We start from the raw sequence: 10770 nt of genomic DNA, 5'->3' as shown, positions 1-10770 counted from the left end.
TTTTGTTTTTCTATTCTGTTTGCTGCGAAACGAAACAGACAAAAGGCGGAACAACGCACACATTAATTAGGCCAGTTAGCAGTTCCAGCTGCACCGTTTGATCGGTACCGCACTCGATCAATTATACCAGCCCGTGATTGCCGTTATTGCCCCTGCGTACTATGCTTCTGCTGCTACTGCTGTTACTGTTGCTACTCTTGCTGCTGCTGGAATGCTTCCTCTTGCGTGAACGTGCTGAACTCGATTCGAAAAATGCCGATCCGCAAACTTTCTTTCTGCGTGGAAACCCGCGCAATGGTGTTTCTGGGTGAGCGCTCAGGCTCTCGCGAGCTCGTATGCTAATTATTCATTCATCATTCACCCCCTGCTTCAGTGAGGGAAGGTGTGCCCTTCTCCTTGACCATCGGATCGTGCGTGTGTGTGCGAGTGATCGCGAGACTGGCTCGCGGTCAACGACCACAACGGCAGCCATTTTCTGCTTTCCACTCGCAGGTGCGAAGATAGCGTGCTGAAAGTGAACTTTCTTTTCCACACCACGCGACCAGTGTCACAAGGTCTCGGCATCGTGGTGATCGTGCGAATCCACCCCCAACCCAACGCCCCACCCAATATGGCTGCGCAACGTGGCGATGACCATCGTTGTTTGGAATTCCTGCGCGAGAGCGAGATTGGTGCAAGGATTGGTTTTTGCGTGGGGTGGTCTCTTTGGTGATCTGTTCGCAATTTATGAATCACCTTCGCCCAGCGTTCCCCGATTCGGCGATGAGTTTATCCCTTTACAACCGCAACCGGCGCAGTGTTCCTTTCTCCGGCTTTTTCTCACAAAAATAAAGAAATAAAAGCTCCTTGCGGGGTGGTGATTGGAATGCCGTTTTAGGATCGCCGTTGATCAGTGGGTCTTTCGAATTTTACAGCCTCCACGGGCCCAACCTGGTTCGGGTCGTGTTATCTGCCATTCGAATGCATTAGCGAATGGTACTGGAATGGTGCCGTTTGGGCGAAAAAAAACCCCCAACGATCAACCCCGACCGAAAACTTCATGCTCTTGCTCGGGGTTTTCTTTTTTTTCTTTTGGCTTACCCACAGCATCTTGCAACGCTTCTGCTGGATCGGTTTTCGGGCCACAGCAATGCCCGATTAATGGCGGTCGATTGGGTCGCGTGGAGTTTGTTCAACTCAAATCTCCCAAAAAACCTCCTAAAAACGGTCAGCGAGCTTCGACCATCTCGACCATCGACCAGCTCGAAGGCGAAGAACATTTGAAGAAATGGAAAGTTCAAACAGGTTACCTTGATTATGGTTCAATCAACTTTCTCTCTTCTCCTCCTCCTCCCCCGCCCCGTTCCGACCCATCCGTGTGGTCAAATGCATTCGAAGCCTCGAAATAAAACACCAAAATAGCCGGCCAACCGGACCTCATCACGGTGCGGCCTAATCTAACCGGTCTTCCGTCGATCCGGCGATCAATTTCGAGCAACTTTCGCCGCCTCCCGCATCCCGTGTAGCGCGTTTCTCTTTGCTCGCATCCCTCCATCGCTTCTTCGTATTTTCTTTATCACGCAGTCACACACACACACACACGCGCGCACACGCACAAACACGAGCGGAGAAGGGCTCATACCATGACGATCTTGAACTGCGCGATCGCGTGAACGGATAAACAACTCATCAATAACAGCAGCAACAACAACAACAACAAACCCACCCAAAAGGGAATCCGAAAATTGGAGATGAATGCGAAGATAGAAACCGGCCCACTCCGATCGATCGGAAAAAAGCGCCGATCTTCAATGCGCAACGGGGTGAAGCTCACCCGAGAGCGCACCCCGTTGGGTATGGCCTACTTTGTGTGTTTGTGGCTGGATGCTACGAAGGAGTGAAGAGGGGGTGGGGGGGGGAGGAAGGGGGACTCATCAACATATTTAAATTTGCCTAGCGCGGCTCACAAAACCACCTAATTGGCGGGGCCGGATCGAGGAAAGTATGCTAATCGCTTCAATTGCCTGTGATTAGTCCGGAAAGTCCGGATGGTCAACTGGACCTCCCCCGGGGAGAGAGAGAGAGAGAGAGAGAGAGAGGGGGGGGGGGAGGAAACGTTCGTCAGTCGAGCGTTTGCTCCAGTTTCCACGAGTTTTCTACCGCGAGGGGCTTTCCTTGCTATTCTCCCTTGAAACCAGCGGACGGATGAGCAACAAAAACTAAACTTAAGCTAAGTTATGCGAAATTAATTGCCTCTATCAGTGATGGCACCCTCGGTTAGTCCCGTAAAGAGCTTTACGTCGTAAAAAAAGCCCCACGCAGCGGCGTAGCTTTCAGAAAGTTCTGCCTGCGAGGTTGCGCGCGAGCAAAAGACTTCAACAGCCGAGCAAGCGACGAACCCGCGGTGATGCTGCGCACCGGGGCACTCCTTGTTTCGGAATTTTCACTTTTTACCGGCTCAAGCCGTGGACCAAGAAGCCAGCTACCTAGCATCCGGTCGAGCTCGGTCAGCATTTGTGTGTGTGGGTGTGTGTGCGCGCGTGTGTGTATGTAAGGCGCACACGTACGCAGGCGCGGTTTCTCTTTCGAAAATGGGATGAGCTCATTCAAAAGGCTCGCCCTGTCGAATCGAAATGAAAGTGATAAAAGAAAAGAGAAAGTTTCCTTTTTTGCCCTCACATCCTACGCCCGTCGGAGGAGCAAAAGAAGAAGATGGGGGCTGGGGAGGCACTATGGGCCGCCCGGAATGTGTCCGTCGGTTTCGGAACACGAAACACGCCCGTGTCCGGCCGCCAGGGATGATCAACGAACTGTTGATTGCTTCGCAACAAGTCGATCGGGTAACGGATGGTTTAAACGGATTAACCGATCTCCGACGCTGCGACAGATAAAAGGGTTGATTGGGTCTAATGCGTTGCTCAAATTAGTGACTCATTGTTCGAGAAAAGCGCGCCCTAAAAGCAAGCCATTACGATTACCGATCGTTTGACGATCGATCGATGCAGTGGAGAAAAAGGATTTCCGTACCAAAAAGCATCTCAAAACTACCTGCAACGGCACGCTTGGCTCTCATTTACGAAGGGTGCTCTACAAAATCGGTGGCCATCGATGACCGCGAAATCTCAACTCCATCCGAATAAAAAAAATCTGGCAATCGGGCACGGAATAAATCGTGCCCCAACCAAAATACCCGGATGCAAACGATCGAGGAAATCTGGCGAATCCATAGCAATCTCCCCTTCGTGTGGGTCTACTCACGAGGCCAAACCCGGCCCAAAACCCGATCGACGCGTTTCCGCCCCCGGGAGGCGGATAGAGGCATTTCTAGGTCAAAAGCGGCATAATAATTAATATTGATTCTTTCCTCAATTTGGAACCGTTATCTGTTCGATATACGCGAGCCGCCAAACGCGGCCCAACCGCGGCCGGCCGACACTCTCTTTGCCCCACTCTGGGAGGCCTGAATTTGCATTCGAGAAAAGCTCTGGCAACCCCTCGGTGGAGCCTCGGTTTCGGCACCCAGAGCTCTTCTCCGCCTCGGGTCACTTCCAAGGCGCCAAGCAAAGGAAGTAATCAATAAGCTGATCAATGGCTCGCAACAACAAAAAAAAAATAAAAACCCGGCAAACGGGCACCGCATCGAACTTTCAACACATCGAAACGTCCGACAGCCCCAAAATTATCTGCCCGATCGGGTGGACGGGTTCCGGAAAGCAGGTCATAAAAGAAAATGGATCCCCAATGCCCGTCACTCTCTTTCGTGCCATCAGACGGGTGCTGGGTGGATGGGTTTTCTTTTCCTTTTTTTTAGTGAGCCACGGGCAAACCGGACACCGGTCGTTTTTTTTTTTTGCACTTTCGATCCATTTGGCCATTCTGGCCTGCAAATCCTGTCGTGAGCCAACCGGTCAAGGTTTGTTGTCGGCAAACCGTTTCTGACGGTTCTGAATTAGAGCGATTTGTACCCACGAGCAGTGTGTGGTGACACTTTTCACCGGTCTTGGTAACGTGCGGTTCCAGCAGCGTTTCCATCGGAGCTTTTCTGTGGGGCCAAATTAGCACTGAGTCAGCGAATCCGGGCGTTATCCAGCAACACCTCGGGAGTTGGGTTCTTTTTGTCTCTTCCCTCGGTTCCATTATTGTACAACACACGACAGCATCAGCAACACCAGCAACACCAGCAACATCCGCAACAGCGACAACAGCAGCAGCAGTTCCAGCACGCAGGGATTCGCAACCGTTTCTACTCACTTCGGGAGGGAAAAAGGTACTTTTTTGGGGGGAGGAAGCGAAACTAACTAGCCAAGGGGGGGAAAATGGCGAAACAAAAAAAACACGGACGCCGAGCCAAGGCAAAAAGTGGTCCGTTGCGAGCTGCTGCTACAACACTACACAACCAAATGTGGACGGCAAACTGGGCGTAGAGACACACTACTTTCTTCCACCGTGTACACCTCGATACTGACTGAACTGTTTCTACTTCTCAAACTCTTAATGAAACCTTTCCGTCTCCGGAGCCCCGAGAGCCGATCCTCGCGGAGAGACCGCACTCGCTTCCCCCCCTGCGTGCTTTCTTTCCCGTGGGGGGATCGTACAGGGAGATCGCGCTTTCACGCGATCCCCCACCCGCGGTGGAAAGGTACACGGAGGGGGTGGAGGGGGGAGAGGGAGATGGGGGATGGAAAAAAGGGGAGAAGAGAGGTGGTGGCGGTGGCCAAGACAAGCGTCTTCGCTCGCACTGTGCAGCGATGCCGAAACGATGTTGCCCCCCTACTTTTCGGTGCGTTAGGGGTTGATGGGGTGGAAATGGGGTGGAGGTAGTGATGGGGAGGGGGCTCATTGGAGCTTTTGAGCCGCGAGAAAACGCGCGTGTGCGAGCGAGAGAAAACATGAACGGAAAAAAGCCAGAGTGTGTGTGTGAGAGAGAGAGAGAAAGAGAGTGAGTCCACGGAGAAAAGTGTTACAAATATGTATCCAATGTGCCGTTCGTTCGTTCGTTCGTTCGTTCGAAGCGCTCTTTCTCTGGCAGTTTCTTGCGTTGGCATCTTTCGTTGTTTCCTTCGTTTGCGTTCTTCTCGTTCCATGTTTGCCACCCACCACCCCACGGGCCCTTTTCTTTTTCCCGCTCTCTCTCTCTCACTCTCTCTGTTTCACGCCCGGGTGTGCTCTCTTTCAAGCCGTTTCTTTTTCCTTTGCCGTTCAACCCCTTTGCCCGAAGGGGCCAACCGCCCTTCCCGCGTTGCGGATGCTCCTTCTAACTATTTTTTTCCCCCCATCTCGCTGCCGTTGGGGTCGCTCTCGTTATTATCAGCGCGCACACACGCACGCCCGAGCAGGCCCGCCGGAGGGGCGCACACATACGCAACCCGAGCGCAGGAACTGGCACATCTTCCCCCCCCCCTTTTCGTGGGCACCCACTATCCTCCCAGGTTTTCCCACCCATCGGAGGCACGCATGCCTAGGCGGTTGGTGCCCGTTTTCCGCTTTTCCGTCCGCACCGTGGCCGAGCTTTTCCGCCCGCTGGAGATTTCTTAATAAGCGCTTCCTCTCAAGCGCTCCCGGCTAGCGCTCGCTTGCGCAGGTAATTTCTTTAAAAGCTGGCACTCCCCCCCCCCCCCTCGCTCAACCGCACAGCCCTCTGCAGGGGTGCGCAGCCCTTTTGTTGCCCCCATTTGATGGTTCCCTCTGACGGGGACGAGTGCTTAGATAAGATCACTCAGAAGTGTCCACGCGCCGGCGCGATCGCCCTACGAGCGTGCGGTGGAAATTAAGCAAAGTGCCCTGCAAATGGTCACTCGAGAAGGTGTGAAAATTCGGCCACAGCCTCCTATATACGATCACTCAAAAGCACCCACAACGAAAGCTTTCTGACAGGCTGATCATTGACATAACAATGGCGGCATGGAAAAGTGAGCCATTTTGTTCCCGGAGCCCTATCACCCTATGGTTACCATGGAGATATCGGAGCTTGTGGCTGAGTGTTGTTGGGCTGTTTTCACATTATCAGAAAATTATACAGCAAGCCGCTCGTCAACCGTATTTGGCCGAGTAATGGGAGGAAACGGAAATCCTAACGGCCATCGACGGCTCGAAACCATTCAAAATGCTCCTCGTGCATTTGTGTTTGCATGCCAAAACGCTTCCGCATCCACTCGGCCCCATTACGGGCGGTTTGTTGAAGGTAACGTATGGGTTCTCCCGAAATTGCCATAAGTTGATCCTTAACGATTTTCATAAGAGTGCCACCGTTCGTCCATCGATTACTGTTAGTTGAATCATTTAGCGCCACATTTCGCCTAACTGTTCCATCTCTCGCCTGGCAGCCAGCCAGCCATCTCTCGCCCGTTGGTCCAACTCCAAATTTTAGCTGCCAACCCATCCGGCGCGACCATGCTGCTTGTGGGTGGGGCGGCGGAAGGTTGCTAATAGACATGGGAAAGAGGAAAAAAACACCCCTCGAGCAGCAGACGGAAAATCAACACGGCTCGCGCCCGATTTATGTCGCTCTCTCTCTTGCTCTCGCTCTCTTGCGTTCTCTCTCACCCTCCAGGTATCGGTTCACCTGTCGTCGCAGCAATTAGTGCAGAAAAATGCATCCGCCTAACGCGACTCACCACCAACCGGCCAGCGGGCGTAACAGATTTCAGCCACGCTGCGCCTCTACTAGACGATTGTCCGGAGCCTTATCGTGCTGGATCCGTTCGATAGCAGCTCGTGGCGCAATTGTTTCGTAGCTTTAATTCCTTCCACCTCCAATTACCGTTAAAATGGTGCCTCCCTGCGTGTGGAATGCGTGAATCCATCGGTTTCGAATTCAGGCGACACGCACAAGGACTTAAAAATGACGCATCTCGCGTCTCAGTCGCGTATACAAGCGAACCGTATGCGTGTGTTTGCCCATCCCAACCGTGGGTGATCAAATATCCTTCGCGTGATCTCCGTCGCAAATGACGTATCGAACCGATCGATGTATGTTTCGTTTTTCTTTTTCGCTTCCGCACCCCCTCCTACCGAGCCCGGGCTCCATCCGCAAAACAAGCAGCTCATTACCATAATTCGATTCCGAGAGTCCGGATGCCGTTAGCTTTTTGCCCGACCCGCATCCGCCCCGGACACGTCGCCTCGTCGAGGCTCGAGGTCACTGGTTTTCCTGGGCCGCCATTACGCTCACCGGCGCGTTCCGCTAGCTTCTGGTACGCGCCCTGGCCACTAGGTTAATCCCCAGGGCGTCGCGGCCGGCTAACCCCGTATCCTGGCAGGGCGGGCGGGATAATCGGTGGCGATTATTCAACTACGTCAGGCCGGCCGTGATAAGTGGTGGCTTAATTTCACCCCGGGCCGCTTATCAAATGCCGACCGCAAGGTTCGCAACCGGATCCACCACCCGGTGCCGGTGGCTGGCTGCGAGATAGCATTAACACACTTCGGTTCGGGTGAATAATTAAATTTTCTCCCCAACGGGCACGGTTGGCTCACGATCGTCCTCTCAACCTCGGGTTGGCGCGGGCGACCGGAATCCGGGGTGGATGCGCGCGGTTTCTTTCATTAGCGTTTTTGTTTTCAACATCTCAATTTCACTGCCCTCGCTTGGAAAAGGGACTGGGGATTTTTTTCTAATTAATTCGAAGGCACCCCATGATCATGTGGGGCCCACCAGGAAGGTCACCGTGGCAGGGCGGAATCCGTTTGCCACCCTCGATGGGCGGAAAAGCTCGCTGGAAAGTATTGCGGCTCAACCCACAGACCGGTGACGTGAAAACGTTTTCGTTTTCCTTCGGTTGGACGACCCCAGGGTGGGGTTTTGGGCCAATCAGTTGCCATCTTCCCGCCCATCGGCCCATGGCCACAGAGAAAGTGTTGCATATTTACATTCGAAAAGCCCACCAACACTACCGCTCGACCGGTCACGGATGTTTTACGGCACACAAGCTGTGAATTTGTCACTGGTTCGTCACAATCAGGCATGCTTCGCGATCGGCATCGACACCGAATCCACGTTTGACTCCCCCGGGGTTCGTCCTTGTGTGACCTTTCAGGTTCCTGCGGCACTCCAATGGAAGAAATGTAAAGGAGCACCCGTAAAAAAACCTGGATCCAGGCGCGAGAACTCGACGTCTTGCACAATGTGGTCGACTCCTGGCCAAGGAGAGTGCGCTTCCAGGTCATCCGGTCCCGTTCACGCCGCACCCAACCGATGTAGGCCGCTCGTAGCGTGTTTATTTCGAGTTTTCTTTTCCTTTCCATCCGAGAGAATCGTGGAGTGTTCGCGTGAAGCGATCAAGCTGAAAATACACAAAAAAGCACCCGCACACACACACTCAGCTCCAACAAACCAAGTTCCGGTTTCGGGATCGAGGCACCGAGCCGAGTGAAGCGATCATTACTGGCCTTACGCTGGAAGGTTGTTTGCACCGACGACCGGGCAGACAGAAAGTAATGTGTGAAAAGTTTCACTTTCCACGCGTGTCGTGATCTGCGCGAAGGGCAGGCACAGGTTGGGCGCGTGCCCGTGCACGCCTGTACGACTTTCGACACCCCCCGTTGGTTGTTCCCTCGCGAGGGATGAATTTATGCAAGCCACCGAAAACTATTATCCAACGGGGCGATTGCTGCAGTCGATGCATCTCGCGGTCCTATGCTAGATGAAACGCAAGGGATTTCCTTTAGGGATTGTTCTATCGGACCGGTGTGGTTACGCAAATGTGATGTAAGCCGCTCGGGGGAAAGCCAATGAAACGTAGAAATTGTCCAATCGGGCAAGGATGCATTATTGATGGAGCACCACGTGGCATTCAAAAAAAAATGGTAGCACAATGCACCAATGCCACGCGCTACGTTGGGGAATATATTATCAGTGGAAGTTGCAGTAATGAATGCAACGAGGATGAAGAAGCAGCAGCAAAAACCATACACACGCACAACAAGCACAACCGAAGCAAGCAAAAAAACATAAAAGAAGAAGCTAATCCAACTCCGATTTCGATGCGGCCGGACAGGAAGTTTCATTAGAAAGTCATAAATTGTGTTTCACTTCACCGGACCCGCGCCACCCACTTTCGACAGCATTGCGCACCGATTATAGTGATTGAGGCCCTCCGCACCTGCCCATACCCGCTCGTCGGTGGGAAGCTCCGAAAACAACACTTCCGACGTTCCGAATATCATCCACGCGATGGTCGCTGTACCGCAAAACCGGCAAGCCGTCCGTTCGTTGACTCTCTCGATCCGAGTGCGATCGGAATTCATGCATTAGTCCCGCCCGGAGGTACGTGAGTTCGCGAATAGTCCGGTACGCGCCCGTGCACACAGACCTGCTGGCGTGGAAATCTTGTCGCGGGCAGTGTCTATTTTCACCCTAATTGTACGGCGGGTGGTGCCGTGTGGAAAGCATACCAAGTGTCAAGCGGGTGTGTTCCACCCCACGGTTCGCTTTAGTCGTGCCAGGGCCGATCGGGTGGGAAGGGCAGCGATCTTCTCTGGCGCGAAACACACCCATCCACCCGCAGGACCGAGCGAACAAGCGAGCGCATGGAAATGATAGAGAAAAAAACAAATAACCAGCCAGTGAATTCCTCGCAAGAAAACATCATCATGCGCTTCCACCTGTTCGCTGACCTGCTTCAATGAGCGGGGCGTGATGCATGGTCAATTTCTCTGTCGGTTGGATTTCTTTTTTTTCTGCAGCTCACGAATCACACGCGCGCGGAGTGCGCTCGCTGATTGCACGCAGCGTAATTTGTATTTTCCGAACGGCCCGGGGTGTGAGCGTCTTTTTTTTTTGTGCAACTCCCCGAAATGTGCAACCCACAACCGCAGCGCTCCTATTTCTCGCTTGGGGCTCGGTGGCGTCCCGTGTTCGGTTTACTTTCTTTCGCATGCTTCCGAAAGCCATTCAAGAGACCGTTTTCATTTGGCGCCTACAGTGGGCGCGCGAGCGTTAATTTAGATGTTGATATTCGGTACAAAGTTAAAAGTGAGAATGTCTTGCAGTTTGGTATGCATTTGATGCGTGTTGTCGTTCATTTTCTTCACCGACGTGGTCGTGTTTTGAAGCACCATCTAAAAGCAGATACAAGCCACCTAACGTTACCAGCCTGAGCAGGCATGCCGTAGCACGTGGTCCATTACCTGGGATTTCATCAGAAAGTTATCCGTTTCGTTGAGCTGCTTCGAGACGGATACCACCGTGTTGTGGATGAACTCGTTCAACAGCGAAATGCACCGTTCGTCTGGGGAGAAACAAAGCGAACGAAGCATTAATACACGTGCTATTAATGGAAGCAATGGTTCAATTATGTTGCTCTTACTCATCGCGCGCCTCACGTGCGAACCTTGGGGTTCCCCATCCGGCCCCACCATTGCTGGTGACGATGATTCTACCGCTTCCCTCGCAAACGTATACGGTAACGGCATCCGTGGCAGCTCGCCACCCGAACCGGGCGATGATAAATGGGGAATTCCTTTTTCGATCGATATTACCTGCCGAATGGAATTATGTGTGAAGGGAGGGGGAGAGCCTACAGTGTGGCCACCTTGGTTACCCGGTCGCTGCCGGTGCACTTTCACTCTCCGTGGAGGGAATGGAATCTAGGAATTACCTCAGTCTCGTCATCGTCCGTTTCGGACGCCTCGCCAGCAACAATGTTGGCTGATCTTGACTCCATTTCGATCGTGCTGGGAAATACCCCGCAGGTGCTCGTGTGAACTGGCCGTTTCACCGAACCAGAAAACAGATGTTCTACTCCGTACAACGATCAATTGTTTACAAACACTGTCTTTATTTTGACGGCG

General features: G+C 52.9%; 1 protein-coding gene across 1 annotated transcript; it reads right to left on the bottom strand.

The window, feature by feature from the left end:
• Positions 1–9896: 9896 nt before the first annotated feature.
• Positions 9897–10745, bottom strand: LOC128720955 (uncharacterized). Its single transcript, XM_053814656.1, has 4 exons — positions 10578–10745; positions 10287–10458; positions 10108–10208; positions 9897–10038 (listed from the first exon to the last, which is right to left on the bottom strand). The coding sequence occupies exons 1-4, from the start codon at positions 10641–10643 to the stop codon at positions 9922–9924; spliced, it is 456 nt and encodes a 151-aa protein (XP_053670631.1). The 5' UTR covers positions 10644–10745; the 3' UTR covers positions 9897–9921.
• Between the last annotated feature and the right edge of the window lie 25 nt (positions 10746–10770).

The sequence above is a fragment of the Anopheles nili genome, chromosome 2 (assembly GCF_943737925.1).
Source record: "Anopheles nili chromosome 2, idAnoNiliSN_F5_01, whole genome shotgun sequence".
Lineage (NCBI taxonomy): Eukaryota > Metazoa > Arthropoda > Insecta > Diptera > Culicidae > Anopheles > Anopheles nili.
This window is presented reverse-complemented; position numbering and strand designations above follow the sequence as displayed.

Bases quoted from the DNA above. Each gene is read 5' to 3' on its own strand.
- LOC128720955 (XM_053814656.1), bottom strand. From the start codon at position 10,643: ATGGAGTCAAGATCAGCCAACATTGTTGCTGGCGAGGCGTCCGAAACG. The intron at 10,459-10,577 runs GTAATTCCTAGA...TCCATTCGGCAG, and splicing joins CGGACGATGACGAGACTGAG to GTAATATCGATCGAAAAAGG. The intron at 10,039-10,107 runs GTAATGGACCAC...ATCTGCTTTTAG, and splicing joins ACTTTCTGATGAAATCCCAG to ATGGTGCTTCAAAACACGAC.